Here is a 25,100-nt window from a genome sequence, read left to right on the forward strand (position 1 = left end):
AAATACTTCGTTACTGTACTCAAGTAGATTTTTCTGATATTTTTACTTTACTTTACTACTTATTTTTATGGCGACTTTTTACTTCTACTCCTTACATTTTTACACAAATATCTGTACTTTCTACTCCTTACATTTTTAAAAATTGGCTCGTTACTTTAGTTTTGAATCATTTCAATGGAGTTACCGTTATTATTTTTCACGTCATCAATACCAAATTCAATCTAATTGGATGGGAATCTACGTTGCATTTGATGCACCACTACAAGATGAATCGACAGATTCTGCGGTATTCATTGGCGGCAAATCATTGCAGCTTGGTGGCGGTGGCGTTAGCATAGTAGCATGGACGACGAGATGATTGAAAATGAACACAACGGAGATCTAGTCCTATTAGCAGACATGCATTTAAAATGTAGGCAACGACATGAAAAAAGTGGTTTCTACTTTTACTTTTATACTTTAAGTAAATTTACAAGCCTGTACTTTGTTACTTTTACTTGAGTAAAGAAGTTTAATCAGTACTTCCACTTTTACCAGAGTATTTTTTGACACAAGTATCTGTACTTTTACTCAAGTACGGAAAGTGAGTACTTTTGCCATCTCTGCCTCCTCAATACAAGAACAAATGCACTTATTTTAAGAAAAAAGGACTTACCTGGATTTTGATTTTTTCCAGTGTACAGGATTGTCTTGTAGGCATTCTTGGCAGTCTGTCTGAGTTTTTAAAAATTATTTATATGGATTATTGTAATTCTATCGTATCATCTGAAATTAAAATGAATACAAGTTTTGACTATGTCGTCTAGCCCCAAAAATAAGTCTAATTTACTGTTTGCTTAAAGCCATATAGGGGGTATGGCAAAAGCGTAAGAAAGAGCTCTGGTCAGTTAAAAGAAGTTCAAACCAAAAAGAAACATGTTAAGACATAGTGGTGGAAGCATCATGTTGTAGGGATGATCTTTATCAGGCGCTCTGGCTGCAAAAGACAAGGAGACCCGGTTGGAGGTTTGTGGATCAGAAGAGTGCAGTCAGAGCTGAAATTGATTGGTTTAGGTCGCTCGCATGCTCTTGTACTTGTCATCTTCCACTTATCCGGGACCAGGTTGTAGGGGAAGCAATCTCAGACGAGAATCCCAGACTTCCCTCTCCCTAGGCACCTCCTTCAGCTCCTCTGGGAGAAGCCCAAGGTGTTCAAGACCAGACGTTAGACATAGGCAGCCGCAACAGATGTCTGCGCCACTTAAACTGATTCCTATTAATGTGGAGGCGAAGTGGCTCTACTCAGAGCCTTTCCAAGATGGCCGAGCTCCTCACCCTATCTCTAACGGAGTGCCCACCCACCCTTAGAAGGCTCATTACAGCCTGTTTGGCTGGAGTGAGGACCTTTCCCTGGCACCAAGCCTGGTGATCTTATTAGTTCATGCAGGACGTGGCCAGGCTTAGCCCACACAGGAGATGGAAGGCCCTCATCTAGTGGGCCCACCACCTGCAGACCGAACTTTGACCCAAAACTAAGAGGACTGGACATCATTCAGAGACAGAGGCCACCTAATATACAGACACAACTAGATAACTTAAACTAACAATGGCTTCAGCAGGAATAGTGGTATTTTGTCCAGACTTGGAACACTGGTTTAGGTCAGAGCATATTTTCTTATTAGAATGACCCTTGTCAAAATGTAGATCCAGAGGCAATTGATGGTCTGAGGTAAGACAAGACATTTCTGTTCAGACTCCCTCCATCATATCTAACTCAGACTGAGCTGTTTCTCCAATAAGAATGAAGATGGCTGCTATTCTGATTAATCACCAAACCCAGAGGTGGTCAGGTCATGTTTTTGACTTTCACTGTCCCCCAGCTTGGGCTGCTCAGTGGTGCAGTGGGTAGCACTGCTGCCTTGCAGCATGAAGGTTGTAGGTTAATTTCCTGGTCCAGGGTCTTTCTGCATGGAGTTTGCATATTCTCCCTGAGCATGCATGGGTTCTCTCCGGGTACTCTGGCTTCCTCCCACAGTCCAAAAACATGTTAGGTTAATTTGCTTCTCTAGATTCTCCTTATGTGTGTGTGTGAATGGTTGTATGTCCTGTTTTATCCTGCGATGGACTGGCGACCTGTCCAGGGTGGCACCTCTCGCCCATAGACTGCTGGAGATAGGCACCAGCACCCCTCCTAACCCCAATTGTGACAAGCGTGTCGCATGGATGGATAGATGTCCTTCCGCTTTTAGACTATCAAACCATAGTCAAATGGCAGAATATCACTCAGCGCTGCAGAGGCTTAGTAATTAGCCATGCATTTGATTCAGGCTAAAAGTTTTAGGATAGTAGCTCTGCAAGGATGAGTTAGACATGATGTAATTTACTTTTTTAAAAATCTCAATTGAATTTAGGAATATCAGATTAAATGGGGGCTGAATAAAGAATTACAGTTCTTAGATTTTATTTTATAACTCTGAAAACATTTTATCCGTTCCCTTTTTTTCCATCGTTTTTGTTTTCATGTCACTTAAAATGCAAACAAAATGCACTGAGATCTATGGTGGAACAGGACTAAAAGTTCACAGGGTTTCGGATACTTTAACAAAATTGAGTTAATTTATGAAATAAAGAAGACATACTTCATTTATAGGAATTTAAGAAACTGTGTTTATAACTTTCTTAGGGATTTGTCAAATCTTTAGCCGATAAAATAAACAGAAATTAGGATTTTTGTGCCAGCTCGGAATTTCTCGTCATTTCTCCTGAAATAGCCTATTTTATCCTGATGCTACTTGTTGGCAAAGGCTCCAATTTTTGAATATCTTTGCTTATCATTTCCCACTAAGAGCCCATCCTCAGGATTTCTGACACTCATCCCAGTCATTAATACGTAACCTCAGTCTTAATTACAACCTCTGTCACTGGTGAGCTTCCCCAAGCTGCTGCTCTTGTTGACTCAGAGGCAAGGGAGCGAAACGCAGGGCCTCATTTTCGCTGAGAGGAAATGAAAACTTGTTTGCTGCTGGTCGCGCGGCCTGCTGGAAAGATGGATGGTCAAAGTAGAGCCTGTGGGGGAAGGAAGTGAGCTTGTAGGTGTGTATGTGTGTCTACATGTGAATGTGTGCTTTGAAGCAGAGAGGTCAGAGTTTGCCATGTGCCCTAGCTGCCCTCAGGCCTGATGGGCTTGACCTGTGAAGTGTTTTCTGCGTCCACCTCAGCTTCCAGCGTCGTCTTCAGTAAAGCTAACAGAGACATCCTGGGTGCGTTGAAATCCCTCTACTGCAGATCAAATTCATATTGTTTTACTCTTGGTTCAGACTGCTGCATTTTGAAAAGGCGCACCGACTTGAGACACGGTGATTTAAGCATCACTTCCAATCTGGTGCACCGAAGACGAAACCCCCCCATCCCATTTTCTGTTGCCAGCTTTCCACTCCTGCTACCTCTGCCTCCTTTGAGGCCTTTTGGCTTTGATTGAAACCCAATGAGGCAACTAATAAGTGGAAAAATAGAAATTTACTTGCTTTAAGTTCTTGCGTCAGCTTTCTTTTTTTTTTCATTCTGTTGCCGTACAGGGGCCACGTTTAGCACAACAATATCGCAGAGGCAAAGGCAGCCAAAGGAGCTGCTCAGCGCAACATGATGGTGCGCTTCACGCCCCATTTGCCACCAATACCCCCGGCACCCCGCCTTCTCCATCTTTACCTTTGCCTTTCTTTCAGGGCCACGTCTTTGGGACAGGTCCACCTGCAGGGGGTTGGAATTGAAATGCATTGATCTCCTTCTCATTGGAGACAAGCCTGTTGGCTTACGTCCTTCACTTTATTTTCTGGAAGTTTCAACTCTTGCTGTCGGAGTACGGAGTTTTCACTTATTGCATGTCGGATCCATTTAAAAAGTATATTTTAGCCCGTCTTATGGATTTTTTATAAATTACATGTTCAATTTTATAAAATTATGTAAAAATTTTCAGCAAAAAAAAAATTCAAGAGGTTAAATAAAACCAATGCTTAATGTTTTTCTTTTCTTTTTTTAATGTCATTTTAACTAATAGCTTTTTGTATGTGAATGTTGGACCCCCCCCCCACCAAAAGAAAAGTATTTATTCCACCCTCCCACCCCTTTAAAGACAAAGCATCAAAAGGCTTTTTAGAGCAGTGATTTTGTCCCTCTCCTGCTCACTCTCATTTGGCATCTTTCGGGGCACTGAAGCAGAAAATAAAGGAGAGGGAGACGGTCGCCTTCTCACTCAATTTTTGTGTTTAGTTAAAAGGAAAGGAAAGTGATTGCGCTGCTCGTTTTCCCCTCGCTGACAGCCGCCGAGCGGATGCCGATTAGTTATTGTATGATCATTTCGAGTCTGGTAAAGCTTTCCATTTAAATGCACCCAGCAGTTATTTTGCATAGCCACCCCCCTGCAATTTGCCTCAGCTCAGGAGACATTGACCATCGTCTTGTCCTAATGCGGTGTAATTGTAGGAGCACATCAGCCGGGTGGAAACGTCACACCACCGTGCTCCTTTGGGTCCAAACCGCAACTTACTGGAATCGTTTAGCCACCAACTGGGGGAAAAAAATAAGAAGAAAAGACACATTTCTATCAACCAGCAGTGCCTAAAGTGGGATTTGGTTTTTAGATGTTTGTTGTCGTGTGATAACCATTTAGGAAAATTCTCCTCCTGAAAAGAGAATGAGAAATGTCACTCAGAAAATCAGAGCTGAAAGACTGAAAGATGTGCAGATGGCTATCCTACTCCTCGTTTCCCTTCCTTCCTCTTGCCGAGAATGGGAAGAAAGTGAAACTAAACAGAGGATAAAAGTGGCACTTTTGTGTTTTCATCATCGCACCCTTTCCTTCTGCATCATTGTCTCAGCTCCTTTACTTACTGTCTGTTATCTCCTCCTATTGCAGTCAGCGTGCCGTTTCTCCTTGTTGTTCATCAAAAGGAATGAAGAGTCTGAATGAAGGTCATAAAAAGTTGCTGTTTGGTTTGTTCTTCAGAGCCACGCTCCAGCTGACCTCTACCTGATGACAAAAAACCCAGAAGATTCTCCAAACATCCCAGATGTGCTGGAGATTGAGTTCAAAAATGGTTTGTACTGTTGTTGTTGTTTATTAGCGTCCGACAGGCTGAACTTTCAGATCATCTGCTTATTTCTGAAGATTAGTCTGCCGATGCAGAAACATAAAATATCAAAAATGAGAGTCCTTTTTAGAGCAATTTAGATGGAATGTTTACTGAAATAACTTACTAATAAAGAAATTAGAGTTAGTCCCACGGTGCTTTTAAAAAACGGACATTTATAAAATACAAAACAGTGATTGAGACAGGTATTCAGACAGCAGAAAATCCTGAAAACAGTAAATAAAGCACCATTATGAATCAACAAATGGATCAAAATTAACATCTGCACTGTAGAAACAAGGAAAAAAGTTAATATTTATAATAAATAAATGTCTTGTAATGGATAAAAAAAAATTGAAAATAATTAAAAATTCAGAAATTAAACCATTATTATCACTGAATAAAACAAATTAAAATATATCCAAATGTTGTCAAACACATTTATATTTATTGGAAATATAAAAAACAGATGAAATTATTTTTGGATGCAGATTAAATAATACATGATTAATTAGGTTTGCTTTGAAACGGTTTGTATTTTTAGTTGCTTTTTTAATTAATTTATTTTTTTGCAGATTTTTTTTTTCCAAAGCTTTTGCTACTGCTATTTTAAAATTAACAAAGGAGCCTTCTCTGACAAGCAGGATCTGGAGAATCAAATAAATCAGACTGAAACCAATTATAGAAATAATAAACTGAAGCTGAGAAGGGCTGTCAAATCAATATTTCAAAGTTAGAGTAAATCATGCTGCCAATGAAATGCTCAGGTAATATTCCAAGAAGAACGTAGGGTAGTTTTTAAGATCACCATCAGACTGGCGATTGTGCCAAAAAACATACTAGTCATGCACGACAGGAGAGAGCTCAGTATAAAAGAGAAGCAGACTGAAATAAATCCTGATCTGTGACTGCACGGCTTGCTTGTTTTTAAAGTGAAACTGCTTTAGATTAAACTTAAGTTTATTGATCTGAGTTTTTCTGCTTCTCAGTTTAAAACGGTGTGAAAACCCAGAGAATAATCCTCCTCTTTGTTTTAACCAATACAATAACCATCACTTATAAATGTCTGAGCAGCGAAGAATGATCTGTTTTAGGTTTACCTGTCCTCTTATTTTCATAAAAAGTTGGATTTTTTTTTTTTTTAAACGCTGTATTTAGTCTTCTTATAAATAAACTGCTCTGTACATGTGAGAACTTGGGCCTCTCAAGCAAAATGACACCCCTGGATGCTGAGCCACATCAAAACTTATTTGAGATCAGAAATATAAAAGAACTTAACATGTTGTTGGATCCACAACATAAGTTAAACCCCCTAAGCTCTTTAATTATTGGTCAAGGTGAACTAAAAATGGAAAACCTTAATTTTTTTCAAATCTAGGAGACTATTTGCTTTGCTAAATAAATCACCTGACTTTGTTTTCAAATATTAATCAAGAGCTTTCTAAATAATTGTTTCAAGCTTTTTAAAAAGCCATTTACTAATGGTTTTATTTAATTTTTATTTAAGCGTTTTTAGATTATATTCTCTGTCACAAATTGGACGTTTCGGATATAGCTTCACCTCACCAGGCACTGACAGAAATCTAAGCAGGTAAAGAAATGAAACTTGTTGATCTGTTAAAGACTATTTTTATTTATATCAGACCAAATGCCATCGAGAAAAAAAGAAATCCAATTGCATTTATTGAAGCACTTAGGATTTATTTATGTTTTTAGCATGGTACGACTCAGCCTCTGGTTAACCCTTCAACTCAAAAACATTACAATATTGTGAGAAGGGCTACAAACCATTTCTAACATTTCCAGGAATTCATTTAGAAGTGTTTTCCACTCAGAAGGTGCATCCTGTTGTAACACAACACAAACATTAGAATTTTCCTCACTAACAGAAGATCCCGAAGTAAAATATTAATTCCCATTTGGGTTATTATGCAACACGATACTAAGAAAACTAAGACCTCTGATCCTAAACATGATTGAGATGCTGCTGCAGATGCTCCATTGTGGCTAGATTACAAAAAGAAATCTGCAAATAGAAGCAGGGTCACGTTCTCTACAGAAATGTAAATAAAAATCATAAATGCCAGTTATTGCAAATCTATGATGGAAGTTATTACTGCCAGTGGCTTTAATATGTGGGACCAGGTTGTTCTAACGGACTTTTTTCCCTCTTTATAAATGAAATAAGGATTTTAAAACCACAGTTTGTGTTTAATTCAGTAATCTTTTTCTTATATGAAGATTTGTTTGTTAATCGGAAACATTTAAATGGGAGAACCATTCATCATCATAGCATTCCATGGTGTTAAGAGAGATGGTCACAACTGTCACTTTAAAGCTGACCTCCTGCACTCCATTTCCACTTATGGCCACCCAGACTTATCCTTAACCCCTTACACCGTCACTTGGTCTAAAACAGCCATGTTTGGCCAGAGGGCCCCTCATCAAGCCGGAAGCATTAACTCCAGCTTATACTCTGAGCCCGGAGGGCCCAGAGGAACGATCATTAGAGATGTTTGCCGCAGGGCTCCGGCTTGAACACAAGAAAGTGTCACGTTTGTGCAAAGAGGAGATTGCAAGACAGATTCAGGCCCTGGAGGCAGATGACACAGATGTTCTTTCATCCCTGGTCACCAGGGGTGGCTGATGTGCAAGAACATCAGCCGGCTCTTCAGATCCAGTGATGGTTGATGGACGGCTTTATGAGCTATAATCCACATTTTATGGTAGTTCAGAAGTTTGCCAGGATGTTGCAGTGTGAGAAAATGTGCAAACCACAGAAGTTAAGGAAATGTCTGTCTGTTATATATCAACCTTTACAAGGTTACCGTAGAAAATGTTACATCCAGGCCGTTCTGCCTTTTCTGCCGGAGGTGAGGTGGGCTTTTGTAAAACGGTGATGCACCAGTGAAGCTGCGACTGGTTTCGCGGGTTCCTAGCGGCTCTGCTCTCCATTTTCACACATATTCTCCAGCCCTTTTATTGAGCGCACTATGACAAAAGCTGTTTTAGTTGTCCACACAAAGGCCCAAGCCCACTCCTCCCTCTGTGCACAAGATCAGCAAAAGAATGTTTCGTTTCATTCCCCCCTCCCACCTTTTCATCCCTGCCTTTCTCACCAAAGTTTTCTCACTGATTAAAAAAGAATATATAACAACAGGAACTTTTTTTTTTCTCCCCCCCGTCAAACGGTCTATTCCCCATTACTCTCCCTTTTTTTTTGGAGGAGAAAAATTAAATTCATGCCTCCCTCCTGTCATGCCAAAGTAGTGAGGAGGAAAAAGAGACAGAGAGGAAAAATGTAAAGCAGTAATTTTTCCTACAACTGTGTCTGTGGTCCTATTGTCTGCACTGTTAAGGGTGCAGAAACTGAAAATAAAGCAGCTAAAGAGAACGAAGGAAGGGCCAACCTGGGCAGAGCGAGGAAAATAAGCGGAGGGATGAAGGACCAGAGCTAATACTCCCACGTTCAGCTTATTTTTCAGAGCCGTTTATCTATATGAACATCCAAAAAGCCCTGGTGTCACATAAGTTTCTCACCTGACTCGGATTTGGGAATTAAAGCCCTAAAAGTCAGCTTTTGTCCATTTAAAAAAAAAAAAAAAAAATGGAAAGAAATCAGAAAAATTTATTTAAAAATGTTTTAAAAAAAAAGTAAACTATGGCCCAAGGATGATGAGTCGACTCCCGCTTTGTTTAGACTTAACTCTTTTCACACGTCTGTTTGTTTCCCCACCGCCCACCTTTGGCCCCTGCTGCTCATTGAGGACCTTGAATAAGCAGAGGTGACAGTGACTGATGTACGCTTGTCTTATGTGGGTTTGTAGGAAGTGTGTGTGGAGTAAACTTCTGTTTGTTTTTTGTTTTTGCCTTTTTTTTTTTCCATTGAAACAATGTGCAAGTTGCACATGGGTCTGTTTTCTGCACATGTGCATGAGCCTCAAAAGCCGTGGAAAAGGAAACAAAATCTCAGCGTTAAAGAGAGGATGGCTGACAAAGCTGTGTAATTGAATTAGGTAGAGGCCAGCCCACAATTTCACAGCTTTCAAACTTAAAGAGCCTTTGAATTTATTAGCCTTTCTCATGATTGCATTTGTTAAGGTTTTCAGTTTTAGATTGTATCTGTTGATCTGTCTGAAATTTGAAACAACCTGCAGGAAAATCTACTTTTTGCTTGTTATTTGGGTGTGATTAAATAAATATTCTATCTCAAATGTTATATACTATAACCTTCTATTTTTTAATTATATAACAGCATTTTTATTTCCTTTTTTTAAGTTGTCGTTTATCCAATGTTGGTGTAAATCCAGCATATTTTACCCCATTTTTTAATATGAGTTTAAGATGACGTGTATTCTATTGTGGAAGTTTAAATCTCTGAGTTTTCTGTCCATTAGCTTTTTTTTATCAAAATAAACAAGTTAATTGTGGCTTATTTTGCAGTTGAATCCTCTGAACCACATCTAATCTAAACCTAAATATGTCTTGTTTGTGCTGTTTATGATCCACCTGTCGTGTCTGTTATTTGTTGTTGCAACTGATTTCTCTAGGAGTTCCTGTCAAAGTGGTGCATGTGAAGGAAGGGAAAACCAAAGAAACACCACTGGATATTTTCTCATACCTCAATGAAATAGGGTAAGTGCTTTGATATATTAGGAATAACTCTAAGAAACATGTTTTAAGAATTAGCTGAAATATATTATTATTTTTATTTTTTGGGGGGTAAACCTTTTGATTTCTTTTCTTTTTATATATATATATCTAATCATCTACCTGGTTTAACTTGACCCAGAAGACAGCACTGAAATTGACTCAAATCTGCATAAATTTGAAATGCTAGTATTTGATCTTCATTTACATAAGCTGTGGTGGGTCACCTGCTGTTGTTTAAGAATGAACTATCACTGATTTTCCATATGTTTCTGTGTACATCTTTTTTGCTTTAAGTTCAGTTTGCCAAGGTTTACATTTGAATAGATTTGGGTAGAAAATACAAACAAAAATCAAGTAAAATGCTTTTTTTGGACTGTTTTTCAAATTAATGTTAATCTCATGCTTTAGAATTGAAAATATCTCCCATGATGAAGAATAAAAGGTGTTATGCTAGTGGTAAAGATGGTTCAGCCATTTTGTTTAGATGAAAGAAAGATGGAAAAAAATGAATTTTATTTCTCCATTAACTTCACCTACCTGAACATCTCTTTGTTTCTTAGTGGAAAGCATGGGGTCGGTCGGATTGATATTGTGGAGAACCGTTTCATCGGCATGAAGTCACGCGGTAAGACATTAAGATTTAGTATAAAGTATGTGGAGAATAACAGAATTTTAACATGATATACTACTGAAAACCTGCTAAATTTGTGCATAAAATAACAAAGGAAATTAACCTTATTCTGCAGAAAATATGACTATTTGAACAAATAATCTCTGAATGCATTACCATCACTTAGAATTAGAGAATTATATAAGAATTAAAATTTTAATCTAAGTGCATTTTTCTAACAATTGTAATAAAATAAATTGAAATTAAGGGGCGTGCAGGTAGCACAGCGGTTAATGCGTTTGACCCATGTACGGAGGCCTTAGTCCTCGACGCGGCTGACCCGAGTTCGAATCAGACTTGTGATCTTTTTCCGCACGTCTCCCCCTCTCTCATACCCCGTTTCCTGTCAGCCTACTGTCGAAAAAATGAGCCACTAGTGGTGCAAAAAGTAAATAGAAAAAATATATTTTTTAAAAACTTTACGATTTGCTTTGAAATATACTTTTTCACTTATGCAGAAAAGCTAGAAAGTAGTATAAAAGCAAGTCATGCCCTGTATTAAGAAAGATGGAGGATCAGTGATGCTGTGGGACTGTTTCCCTTCCAAAGATTATGGTAAACCTTTCTGAGGGTAGAGCATCATGAACAAGTGAATAGAAATCTATTGATCAGAAAACATCTGAAATAATTTGCCAGACAGGAAATCAGCAGTTTCCTGTGAACGCCTCAGTCATCATTCCTATGTTCTATATAGAGCTTGTGATCAGAGCTGAAGAAAAGAAAGTAAGTGGACCCATGAATCTGGACACTATTTAGAGATTGTGCAAAAAGAAAGGGTCAAAAATCTTTCTCCTTTTTCTCTAACTTTAAGAAATATTATAAACAAACTCTAACATCTATTAGCAATGACTTGTTAGAAAGAGAGAGGACTAATAACTTTAACACTTTTGATTTTTAGAACATTGTCTTAAAATGAGTTTCCCCTAAATTATTTATATGATTAAATCAAAGGTTGAGTTTTTTTTGTCCAAAAATTTCAAAACAGGATTTTTTCACTGCATTAAAAGATGTATTTATTCTAAGGCTTTTCAGCCTTGTTACCTTAGTATTCTCTGTCAGTATTCTTTTAAGTATCCAAGGCTTTGATGCACTCTGTAGTTATTTTACATGAGTGCTTTAAATGTCTCACTCTGCTGCCTCCATAAAGTCGTGTCTACCTCTTGCTCACCCGGACTCAAGATGCTGTTGATATTTGCAGTCTTCTCTGTGCTAGAAAAAAAGCATACAGTACACTGAGAGGAGGATGTTGGTGTGAATGCTCCAGTGGATACCTGTAAATACAAAGCCAGTCCCTTTATTTTGTCCACACAATTACAAAAAGATGTTTATCTGCAGTAATAAGCCTCAACTCCTTGAACTCCTTTGTGAGGTTTCTACCATTACAACAGCAGAAACAAACAGCTAAGGTTTAGTCCTAGTTTAGCAGAAAAGCACCAAAAAGGGCACGGACAGGCTCTTCTTTTTTCCCCACTATACAGTGTGCTGTGATTGGCAAATTGACCGGCCGGCAGACTGTGACCGCGCAACAACTTGGCAGGTAGAAATTGGAAAATGAGAAACCCACTTTTCTCTCCCCTCGGCTGAACAAAAGATCAAAGCTGTTTCCTCTTTGCAAGCAATAGGAAGAGGTGGAGCACAAGGTGCCCGAGTGGTTGAATAACTACCATTGAGCGCATAGGTTGGCCTCTTCTGGAGTGGCAGTTGTGTGAGCACAATAGACGATGGGAGGGATCGAACAGGGACATGTCATACTTATTTGTGTTTGGGTCATATTTATTTGTGAGGGGTCAGAGAGGCGGATGGGACTCAAATGGTTTGTCAAGAATCTTGTCACTGTGGTACATTCAACAACCTGTGTGTGAGACTAACGTTTCCCAGCTGTCAGGGTGCTGTCAGACCTCTGGCTTGTGCTCAGATGAGGGTCTCAGAAGCAGTCAGCGATGGCTTCATCATCCTTATGATGCATCGTATGAATCTGCTGCAAAATCTACAGAAACCTCTTTTAAAATCACTGTTAAATTTTAGTTTCAATCATTTGCGAAAAAGAAAAAATCTAAAAACATGTATTGGTAGATATTTTATTTCCAGTGTATCCAAGTATTAGTGCATCTTGAACCTTTCATAATTTTGTACCGTTGCAACAAGAACCATGTATTTTACTGCTATTTTTATGCTAAACCAACACAAAATTGTTATTGGGAAGTAGGAGAGAAAGGATGTTTTCTTCTGAGTTGTTCACAAATACAGATTTGAGGTGTGTCAGCCATTTGTATTTAGAGTCAGTACTTTGTAGGATCACCTTTCAATATGATGACAGCTACAAGCTTTTAGAGTGTGTCTTTTTTCCCCATTCCTTACGCTAAGTCAGATTTATTGGAGAATATCTGAGATCAGATTCTCAGTTTGATTTTGGTCTGGACTCTGACTAGGGTATGAATATGCTTTGCTCTCAATTATTCAACTATATCTCAGGCTGTTATCATAGACAAAGACAGTCCCACAGCATGATGCTGCCACCAACACATTCATAGAAAGATGTTTTTTAGTTGTTTTTTTTTTCATTACCGTACTAGGCCTGCCCTTAAACAGCATATCTGAGTAAGGCTTGAATGTATGTCTACTTGGACCACAGCATCTTTGTCTGCATGTTTTCAATGGCCCCTGTGTGACTTTATAAACTGCTACCTTCTTATTACCACATTTTAATGTACATTACTAAGACCTGACCAATGATTCTCTCCACTCAGCTGTGACTCACCACAGGCCATCTGACATCTTCTCTCATTGATGCTGTTAAGGTTAGATGACCATGTCTGTAATTTTGCAGATGTAGGCTTTGTCCTCATGATGCTGCATCAGTGCTCTCCACCAAACATTCCCAGAAGAGCTGGATTTATGTTGAGATTAAAATTGCACATATGGGAGCTTCGACTGCTAAATGTGACGATTTGTTAAGGAAATGCCTGTAATTCGGTAAACTGAAAAATGGAAACTATGGATTAGTTTCCTTCCACTTCACATTTACGTAAAACTTTGTTGGTCCCTTAAAACAGTCCCAGTGCTATATGCTGAGGTCTGTGCTTGTAACATGAATAAAATCGAAAAAGTTTAAAGGATATATTTATTTTGCTATGTAAGTGCTGCCTGTTTAAACTCTTTTTTTTGCTCAGATGGGATCAGCTCAGGAGGAATCCAATCCCGTCCTGAAGCCGTGCAGGCCTGCTGCGTGGTTAGCATACCTGCAGCGGCTCTATGAAAGACTAAACCCACTGAGGGTCACGTCTCCTTAAGCCAGACTGTAAAGCTTAACCAGACAGTGTTAAATTATGGGCTCCAATCAGTTAAGCTAGCTCTCTTTGGCAGCACTTAAGCTGAGTTGTGTTTGAGGGCAGTTTTAAGTTATCTGATCGAGGTGAAAAGGAAATGTCCTGACGTACCCTCGGCAGCTTAGGAACACCAGAGGCCACAAGGCGTTTTAGCTTGGTTTGGGGGCTGGTTTTCTTTGTTTGCTTCACCACTTTTACATGTGCCAATTGGCCATTTTATTACAAGTGCTTATGTCCATATAGTCGGTACAATCATTATAATTTATAACAGTTGAAGAAAAACACTTTTTCTAAAGGTCTGCAGTTTTTATAAAGTCAAAAACACCTGTCCAGTTTCAGAATGTGTAATAAAAAACCATGTAGTATTTGAGTAAAGCATTCACTTTCCACAAATATAACCTTTCTTAATAATAGACGTCATAGATTTAGCGCTTTCTTTTGTCAAGTCTGCTTTTCAAGATTTCCTCTACTCTCTTTTTTTTTTTGTTTTAGCTGACGTTTAAATGACAGCTTCATTTCTCCTGTCATGTACCTCATCTTTTCTTTCACCCCTCCCTCCTTGTCCAGAGGGGGTAAATTGCAGGGTAGACAGGGCCTGAGTCCAGACTCCAGGCTGGCAGGGGCCTCCCAACCTGTCATTTACCCAGGACAAGCTTGTCCATGATTTGTGAGCACTGTGGAGACCTGTCTATCACTTTGCTAATGACTAATAGAGCTTCTTGATGCCCTTCACTCAGATGAACAGGACCCATAAATGGCCATAGACAATTAAAGTGATGATAGGAAGGCTTTAATAAAAGGTTTTAGGATGGTAGAGCTAACAAACATCTTTTTGCTAACTAGATAACGTGCAGAGCTGCTTTTTTATATTTTGCCAAATTTAGTCACATTTCAACTACAAATTTCAAAGCATTTTGGTTTTTGCATTTTATGTGACAAAGATAATGTGTTGTATAATTTTAAAGGAGATAAATAGATGTTTTTGTCACATCAAAAAAGTAATGCATGAATTTGTATTCAGCCCCCTTTACTATGATGGACTAAATTAAGTCCAGAGACAACTAAGCTTTAAATGGGGCCTATTTCTAGATGCCAATAGCAAAGACACAAGGAACACAGGTCCCTCTCTCTTTTAAAAGAACATGCAGCTCAATGCAGAAAGACCCCAAGATTTGAATACAAGCCCAGCTTGAGAGGTTGAGTATACAGGTGCTGGTCATAAAATTAGAATATCATGAAAAAGTAGATTGATTTCAGTAATTCCATTTAAAAAGTGAAACTTGTATATTATATTCATACATTACATACAAACTCATATATTTCAGATGTTTATTTTGTTTAATTTTGATGATTACAAATGACAACAAATGAAAATCTCAAATTCATCATATCAGAAAATTAGAATATTACTGAAGACCAGAGATGGGAAGTAACGAAGTACAAATACTTCGTTACTGTACTTAAGTAGATTTTTCTGATATTTTTACTTTACTTTACTACTTATTTTTATGGCGACTTTTTACTTCTACTCCTTACATTTTTACACAAATACCTGTACTTTCTACTCCTTACATTTTTAAAAATTGTCTCGTTACTTTAGTTTTGAATCATTTCAATGGAGTTACTGTTATTATTTTCCACGTCATCAATATCAAATTCAATCTAATTGGATGGGAATCTACGTTGCATTTGACGCACCACTACAAGATGAATCGACAGATTCGGCGGTATTCATTCGCGGCAAGTCATTGCAGCTTGGTGGCGGCGGCGTTAGCATAGTAGTATGGACGACGAGATGATTGAAAATGAACACAACGGAGATCTAGTCCTATTGGCAGACATCCATTTAAAATGTAGGCAACGGCATGAAAAAAGTGGTTTCTACTTTTACTTTTATACTTTAAGTAAATTTACAAGCCTGTACTTTGTTACTTTTACTTGAGTAAAGAAGTTTAATCAGTACTTCCACTTTTACCAGAGTATTTTTGAACACAAGTATCTGTACTTTTACTCAAGTACGGAAAGTGAGTACTTTTGCCATCTCTGCTGAAGACCAATAAAAACAAAGGATTTATAGAAATGTTGGCCAACTGAAAAGTATGAACATGAAAAGTATGAGCATGTACAGCACTCAGTATTTAGTTGGGCCTCCTTTGGCCTGTATTACTGCAGCAATGCGGCGTGGCATGGAGTCGATCAGTCTGTGGCACTGCTCAGGTGTTATGATAGCCCAGGTTGCTCTAATAGTGGCTTTTAGCTCTTCTGAATTGTTGGGTCTGGTGTATTGCATCTTCTTCTTCACAATACCCCATAGATTTTCTATGGGGTTAAGGTCAGGAGAGTTTGCTGGCCAATTAAGAACAGGGATACCATGGTCCTTCAACCAGGTACTGGTAGCTTTGGCACTGTGTGCAGGTGCCAAGTCCTGTTGGAAAATGAAATCTGCATCTCCAAAAAGTTGGTCAGCTGCAGGAAGCATGAAGTGCTCTAAAACTTCCTGGTATGTGGCTGCGTTGACCCTGGACCTCAGAAAACACAATGGACCAACACCAGCAGATGACATGGCACCCCAAACCATCACTGACTGTGGAAACTTTACACTGGACTTCAAGCAACGTGGATGAAGTGCCTCTCTTCTTTTCCTCCAGACTCTGGGACCTTGATTTCCAAAGGAAATGCAAAATTTACTTTCATCAGAGAACATGACTTTGGACCACTCACCAGCAGTCCAGTCCTGTTTCTCTTTAGCCCAGGCAAGACGCTTCTGACGCTGTCTGTGGTTCAAGAGTGGCTTGACACAAGGAATGCGACAGCAGAAACCCATGTCTTTCATACGTCTGTGTGTGGTGGTTCTTGAAGCACTCACTCCAGCTGCAGTCCACTCTTTGTGAATCTCCCCCACATTTTTGAATGGGTTTTGTTTCACAATCCTCTCCAGGGTGCGGTTATCTCTCTTGCTTGTACACTTTTTTCGACCACATCTTTTCCTTCCCTTCGCCTCTCTATTAATGTGCTTGGACACTGAGCTCTGTGAACAGCCAGCCTCTTTCGCGATGACCTTTTGTGTCTTGCCCTCCTTGTGCAAGGTGTCGATGGTCGTCTTTTGGACAACTGTCAAGTCAGCAGTCTTCCCCATGATTGTGTAGCCTATAGAACTAGACTGAAAGACCATTTAAAGGCTTTTGCAGGTGGTTTGAGTTAATTAGCTGATTAGAGTGTGGCACCAGGGGCCATCAATTTTGAACCTTTTCACAATATTCTAATTTTCTGATATGATGAATTTGAGATTTTCATTTGTTGTCATTTGTAATCATCAAAATTAAACAAAATAAACATCTGAAATATATGAGTTTGTATGTAATGTATGAATATAATATACAAGTTTCACTTTTTAAATGGAATTACTGAAATCAATCTACTTTTTCATGATATTCTAATTTTATGACCAGCACCTGTAGAGGCGATCTCTGTAGGTGCTTCAGAGATCCGAAACCGACCGACTGACCGACGGACAGAGATAGATGGAGTTTTTTTCTTGTATTGTGTCGGCCAATGCATTCGTGCGTGGGCGGATTCGTTAGTGCATCAGCATCCATACCTTGAGACCTCGTTAAGGACATGCCTTGCTGCACCCTCCATTAACTCATAAATATATTTTTTTTCATGTACCTAAAATAATCCAGTTTTAAAAAAAAGGCAAAGATGGGAAATATCAGAGTTTGTTGCTCCAGATGGACATTTTAGACCAGCATGCAAAGCATCCGTTTTGGAAACCACTGCACTCAGCCTGATACACACATCCCCACTATAAACAGCAGTTGTGACAAGCTCCTACTCGTCATTATTAATGAAACATTGTTTACTTCTAAATGAAGGCTAATGCCAGTAAAAAGCAGCTGTTTAAAAAAGTTTGAATGACTAATAAAACGTTTGCAGGGCGTGGTTATTTATTTTGATATCCTAATCTTAACAGGGATATATGAAACTCCTGGAGGCACTATCCTGCTGACGGCCCATGTAGACATTGAGACCTTTACCATGGACAAAGAGGTCCGCCGGATCAAACAGGGACTTGGCATCAAGTTCTCTGAACTTGTGTACAACGGTAAGCATCCTTTCAGTTTCATAGTAAAATATTCTTAGAGCCACTAAATCTAATTCCTCCCATCCACATGTGAGATCTAAACGTACCGCGTACGAATCCAAACACACCCCACGGCATGGTTAGTATGTTTGCACATCTTTGTGAGCTCTTCTTGGCTCAGGTGTCTTAATCCTCCCTTCTGCCAAGTCCCAGGTTGTCTGCACCTTCATCCACATAATAGGATCAGTGCCATTACAGACCGACTGCTAGGCCGCTCCAGTTATCCCCTCCAGAGACGCTGAGACAAACACACTCACACACACATGCAGAGGTGCTGCATTCAGGAACAGGGCAGAGATTAAACCCATTGTGGGTTTAAATCATTAATAATTGCAGATTGCAGACGGCTGGTAGTGGAGGAGCTTATGTTAACAATCCACCTGCTCTACATCTGTTTATAGCTCTATTTACCTAAACATAGAGCTGTATGGGACATATCTGTATGCTGAACATAAAACAAACAATCCAAATATATGCTTGGGTGTGCTTAGCAGTTTAGATATGATTCGTAGTTTTGTATGATGTCAAATTTAAGACTGTAATAGCATAAAGTTAAATACAAATAAGTTATAAGTTATAACTTTACATTAAAGTACAAAAAAAAATAAACTCAACTCTTGCTGTATTTACTACAGACACATTTTGCCAAAAAGGCCTTAACAGAACAAACAATTATGCCAAACTTTTGCAATATATATATATATATATATATATATATATATATATATATATATATATATATATATATATATATATATACACACTTAAAGACCCCACCCCCACACACAAACAACCAATATGTATTTGATGCTTTTAGTACTATGTGCCAATTCGAAGAGAATTAAAGCAGGAGCTCATTGTGCCTTTCAACATACCCAGACGATAAGGTGGAGGTCGGCTGCTGATGAGAGGAGGACCCCTGCTGAGTGGGGTGTGCCTGACCTCTGAGTATATATAGACACATCCCTCGCCCATCTGTCCCTGGGCTCTGATGGTGGTTCAGGTTTGCAAAATGGGCGAGAAGAAAAGAATACGCTTCTGCTCTGGGATGCTGAGCAGAAGCGGAGATATAGCACCTAAAAGATGTTGCTTCGGATGAATCCATGCAGCTTCTTCTGCTATTGGAAAGTTTTCCAGTTGTTTGTTCTGTTCTTCTTCTTTATGCATTCAGGTATATTTTTTCTGCCCAATGAATTTATTTTAACAAAGAAACAACATTTAATTTAGACCCCTTCCCCTCTTTCAGCTTTATGTATCAGCAGCCTTTACTTTTCAGCAGCACAGTAAAAACCAAAAAAGAACAAGCAGTCTTTGCAAGTGATGTAAATATTTTCTCAGTTTTATATCACTGTTAGTTCTTGTTATTGATTCATTTAGCTCATAAGTTGTTTTCTTCGGGATTCCTGATGATTGTGTGCAAACAAAACTTGCAAAATCTATAGCGAAATTAGATCATGGTGCTTTGCTCTCCACTGTGAACAAAGCACAGGTTCAAATCATCACTGAAGAGTGTTGTTGGAGCATCATCATAATTTTATGAAACTCATTCTTTTTTTTGCCGTTTTTCCCACACCACAGATTGGGTCTAGAACAACAAGTGTTCAACGCTGTCATGCAATATATATGTTACACCTACACCTATGCCACCTATCTTTCCCCTCTTCCCTGTCCATCCATCCATCCATCCATCCATCCATCCATCCATCCATCCATCCATCCATCCATCCATCCATCCATCCATCCATCCATCCATCCATCCATCCAGTTACTCTTCAACCTATCTTTTTTATTGAAAAAAGTATGTGTTGCTGTGCGTCGCTCAAAGAAAGGAGAATCCATTTTAGTTGTCTTTTATATGATCTGTTTGGCGGGATGCACATTAGTAATATTAATTTTTTCCTTATAGGTTATAGAAAACAATTTTCAGGGGTTTGTTGTCTTTTTTGATTATGGCATGATTTTATCAAATGTTTTAATCACTTCTTTTAATGACTTTAAAGAAAGATCCTTGTAGAAAAACAAAACACAAAACAAAAGAAAATAAACTCATTAAAGGCTTTTTCATAATTAAGTAGCATAAACATGTAAAAGCTCATAATAGCAGAAGGTTTTACATTCCTATTGTGAGGATGGGATCATATTGGCAAAAAATTTTCCCTTTGTTTTCTCAACCACCTTTTCTTCAGATGAGACCGTTCTAAAGTCTAATATATATATATATATATATATATATATATATATATATATATATATATATATATATATATATATATATATATATATATATAAATTTCTTTTTTTTCCTTCTTTTTTTCTGTGCTTAGTGAAAGGCAAAATATACTTGTACAATGTCTTTGAAGAACCCCTCCCTCACTGTTGTGTTTCTGTTGCAGGCTTCTGGTACAGTCCAGAGTGTGACTTTGTGCGACACTGCATAGCCAAGTCCCAAGAGAACGTTGAGGGAAAGGTCCAACTGTCTGTCTTCAAGGGTCAGGTTTACATCCTGGGACGAGAGTCACCCAAGTCGCTGTACAATGAGGAGCTGGTCAGGTAAAACCCAGCATGTGGTTAGAAAACAGCTTTAATAAAAACATTCATTTATCCTAACCTGACAGATGGGCGTGGCCTTTCTGGGCACAGTGTGGCTTTTCCACATGTTCACCACTCAAGTTCTCTGTTGACCCCCGCATCAGCATGCTAAACTGACCCTGCTTTACAAAGACATCAGAGAAATGTTGTGGTCATAGCCTGCAGGGCAGCCCCCTCTTCCAACCCCTTGGTTGCCCCCCCACCATGCCCTCTTAGCTGTGGTAACAGTGGGTTTGTTCAAGCGACTGACCCTTGATGCCCTCTGGGCAAGCTCAGCACTGACCAAAGGAAAACCTCTCCATATGGCTCTCCATCTCCACTTAAGTCACACACACTTCATTTGTACCCTAGAGTCAGAGAGCTAATGGTGTTTTCAGCGAGAGGAGAGAGGTTGTTTCACTCGGCTGTTAGGGGAAAAGTAGCTGAGTGTCATGGTAGTTAAGCAGGTCAGATAGAGGGGGACACAAATATGGCTCCCACAGTGACAAGCACAGCTCTATAAACTGAAAGAAAAGACAAGTAATTTATCATTTATCGAGAGTTAGTCATTTACGTGAAAGGGACAGATAAAACGGAGACTGTACTCCACTCTTTCAATTGGTTGCTCTGTTCAGGAAAACGTCTAAGTTGAGTCACTCTTTAAATAAAACGATCAGTCTTTATTTGACTCTGATTCATACAGCTGAGTCAGAGTTGTTCCCTAGAATAATAATAAGAACACCACAAGGCTCTTTCAGATCAACATGGATCCAAATTTAGCTGATTCTAAATTGTGATCAAGATGGATCACAATTAAGATACAGAATATATATACAAGGATCCAAATCCAGTGACTTACGTTTAAATTCACTCTAAAAAATTATATAATAAAGTCAAACACAATTGATCATTGAACGACATTTGGTAAAATTTAAAACCATCTGGTTGCATTAAGTCACTGATTTTGCAATAACTCCTCATTCTAAGTAAGCAGGTGGAGACAGAGGAGAGTTAGACTCCTGTTTATTAGGAATAAAGATTGATTACCAAAATAAGTTCTGTTTAAATTTAAGTGGAAGAACATCTTCATTAATAGTTTTGTCCTGAAATACACATAGCTTGAAACAAATTAATGCAGATATAAGTTATATATCTATGGCCACAAATAAAATGTTCATTTTGGGCTCTAAACAACACTGCTACCTTTCTTTTAGCCACCAATAAGTCTTAAGTATAATTTCTCTTTGATGTCTGACTACTTTTCTTGTCCTTAAAATTGGTCCATTTCATGGCGGTGACTCAGCTTACAAACATAGTTCAAAAATATTTAAATATTGAAAAAATGTCACTTTTTCAATTTAAAAGAGTTTTGCGACAGTGTGTTTGCGATAGTCCTATTTTAACTCTAAATATGATACATATATGCTTCTATAAGCAGTTGATTTGAGGCAAAGTTGAAGGGATTAGAGTCGGATTTTCAAAGATTATAAATAAGGAGCGCTTAAATGAACTGGCAAAGTTTTGATTGTGCAATAAATGGGTGTGTATCGGGCGTGTCCACTAAGATTGAATGTTAAGCGGTGACTTTCGTTCAGCGAAAAATTGAGCAGAATGTTTTGTTCTACCAACAGTGTGAGGCCATAAAATAAAGATTGTTTCTAAGCCATGCGGTTGGAGGTTATAAAAATCATTATTATTTAAACAATTTGGTAATATTTAATAATATTTATAGTATACTTCTCATAAGTAGCCCATCTCATAGAGCAACAATCCAAAGTAAAAAAATAAAATGATGAAAACAACAAAGTTAAATTTAAAAGATAAAATATCAGAAAACATGAAAAAAGTTGTCTTTGTATGCTTGGTTTGCATATGAATGTACACCTGACCCTCTAAAGGGCTAAAGCGAGATGCAAAAAATTGTGGCCAAAGTTGAGTTTGATATTTGAAAATCACCTGTAATAATAAATATTAATATTTGCATTTCCTTCACCCATAATTTTGCATGGTTTAGTTATTAGATGGTGCTACGCACATGCAAGCAAGCTTGTGAAAATCAGGCTAATGGTGTTAATCCCTCTCGATCATTATTAAATCCACTTTGTGAGATGCACCTGTACTACATATAGAGAAATAGGCCAATAACATCCAGCTGCCATGTTTTTTGCTTTGTTTAACGTCCTGGAGGCTTTGTGCTAATATACAACCCTGTAATAAGAAAGCTAAAAGAAAGCCTACAATTAAAAAGACTTTCTTAAAGCTTAACATTCACACTCCATGGTGCACCATCCAGATTTTTATTTATTTATTTTTTTTTTGAAAGTGCATGAAATGTGCAAATCCCTGCAGTGGAAAAAAAAAATCTTAATTCATCAAACTTAAAATTCAGATTTTTGTAACAATTTACTGGCTTTATGTTTCAAATACAGTTTCATTTGAAAAGCATTTGAAATTAAGTTCAGTGGAAAGAAAACAAGAAATCTGCTCTTTGTCAATAACAAATGCTTGTACCTGGCATTGACTCACCTGAAAGCTCAGCACACTTTCACAAATCATATAAACACACACACGCACACACTCAGAGAGAGACCAGATTAGGCATGAAACCCCCACTGACATCCTGTTGGCTCTCCACAGGCAACAGTAAACGGCGTCATTAACGCAGTGGTAATACAGCCCGTCACCGCACCCATCTGAGACAGAAATGTCACCCTCCTCGCTTCTTACCGGCTTTATTCTCAATTAGACTGCAGGGTTTCTTAAAGGAAAACACAATCACATGCTTACACGCATACACACTCAGACACACTCACAAAGTGGCATATTCTTTGTAGCCACTCGCTCATAATGGTCCTCAGGTGCCGGGTAGGGAGCCTTGTATTGAGAGTTGATGATTTAGTTGTCGTCCTTTCTTTTTATAATGTTTATCCTATCATTTGTTGACAATTTCCTCTTTTGCTAAGTGCTTTAAAGAATGAGTGCAAGCTGTACTCCGGGACGTGGGGGTGTCTCAGGGAGGAGAGGAGTCGGTAAGAGAGTGTATTAAACACTGCAGGTAGAAACTGCTGTAATTACACGGCACTCTGTGCGAGACGCTTGGTGAGGTGTCTATACAAAGAGCAGTCTTAACATTAGACCCCTGCATAAGTTATAGATTCACTACTTTTTTCTTTTTTTTAAGAAAGAAGACAGACATCAGATTAGAAAATCAGATCCAGTGTTGGCTCACAGTTGAGACGATGGGATTTTAAAAGATTCTTTTTAACAGTTATGGATATTTTTATTCTATTAAATGCTTGTGTACATGAACATGTTTTGATTGCGCTGTATCGATTCTCCATCATTCAGGACAAACAGTGACAAACAGGTGCATTCAAAGGAAAATCAATGGGAACCTTCTTTTCTCTCCCTCTGTTAGGAAGAGCTCATCTGTGATGCAGCCAAAGATGCTTTGTATTTCTGCTTCGCTTTTAAAGCTCTTTTGCGAGTAAAATCTGTTGAAAATAAATTATGTATTTGCATTAAAGCCAGCTTGTGTCACATTACATTGTTGGCACATTCAAGACCTTGCAGTCTGATTTTGTTTGCATATAAAAGGGAGAAATATTTTCCCCTGCTGATACCGCTAACGGTGCTTTACCTCCCCAAATCCAACAGGTTATTTGACTAAACTAAAGCTCACTCAATTTAGATGAGACATGTCTTCAAAGTCGGGATGTGCAACAATTTGATATTTTCCATTTCTTTAAAGTTTAATTTTCTTGAAAGTTAAGGTAGTTAGTTAATTTTTTTATATTATGCATGAATACTTTGATTAAGTTTCAGAGAGAAACAACAGAATGTTCATTCAAATCATTTAGGTTTCATGCTTTTATGTGTTTCAATGTTTTTTTTTTAATGTTTACTATTCTTATTGTTATTTATCCTATTTGTGTAAAGTTTACGTATAATCAGTAACTTTCAATGGAAGAATTAAAATTGTATAAACTATGTGTATAAACTATTAACATTTTCTCATATTTTTCTCCTTTCTTTCCTCTTTAGCATGGATGTACAGGGAGACTATGACCCTTGTGATGCCTCTGGATTCATACGGATTAATGCCGTCAGGTTAGCATTGCTTCAAACCAAAGGAACTTCTAATAAATGTTTTTATAATGAAAGTTGCTTATCTCATTTTCTTCCTAGGTTAAGAGAGCATCATCGTTTGCAGGGTTTCTCTGGAACCAAACAGTAACTGTTCTCACTGTGTCTTAAACTCTACTAGGTCTAGACTTTATTCCTCCAACGTAAGTCAAAGTTATGGCAAAGTCTCTTTGCCATAAATGCAAGTGTTCATTTAAACTGCTTGGTTTTATCTCCTCTGTTAGCCTCCTGGATTCATTGTAAACAAACTTTTGTGGAATCAAATGTTTTATTTTTCTGTTGGTGTCAGGAGTCTTTTCATAAGAGAATCCTGGAGGATTTTGAGCTAAACTGGAAGAAATTAGAGGTTTTCTACCATCTTTATTTTTATTTTCTCTTCAGCAGTACAACAAAACAAAACTATTATTGACAGCTGATCCTCTGTGTTAAAGCCTCATCTTTTATCTTTCAAGCTTAGTCGTTTTTATTTTCTTACCTTAAACTGAAAA

At 38.2% G+C, this 25,100-nt stretch overlaps 1 protein-coding gene across 1 annotated transcript in view; it reads left to right on the forward strand.

Moving 5' to 3' along the window:
• ass1 (argininosuccinate synthase 1) overlaps window positions 1-24,760 on the forward strand; it is a 36,760-nt gene extending 12,000 nt beyond the window's left edge. The window contains exons 9-15 of the mRNA XM_038302293.1: window positions 4,982-5,072; window positions 9,656-9,740; window positions 10,319-10,383; window positions 17,728-17,859; window positions 20,292-20,448; window positions 24,511-24,576; window positions 24,655-24,760. Of these exons, the coding sequence (XP_038158221.1) occupies window positions 4,982-5,072; window positions 9,656-9,740; window positions 10,319-10,383; window positions 17,728-17,859; window positions 20,292-20,448; window positions 24,511-24,576; window positions 24,655-24,703 (645 nt within the window). The 3' untranslated portion in view covers window positions 24,704-24,760. The remainder of the gene's footprint in view (window positions 1-4,981; window positions 5,073-9,655; window positions 9,741-10,318; window positions 10,384-17,727; window positions 17,860-20,291; window positions 20,449-24,510; window positions 24,577-24,654) is intronic.
• Window positions 24,761-25,100: the final 340 nt, after the last annotated feature.

The sequence above is a fragment of the Cyprinodon tularosa genome, unplaced genomic scaffold (genome assembly GCF_016077235.1).
Source record: "Cyprinodon tularosa strain WSP-4 unplaced genomic scaffold, ASM1607723v1 ctg113, whole genome shotgun sequence".
NCBI classification, from domain to species: Eukaryota; Metazoa; Chordata; class Actinopteri; order Cyprinodontiformes; family Cyprinodontidae; genus Cyprinodon; species Cyprinodon tularosa.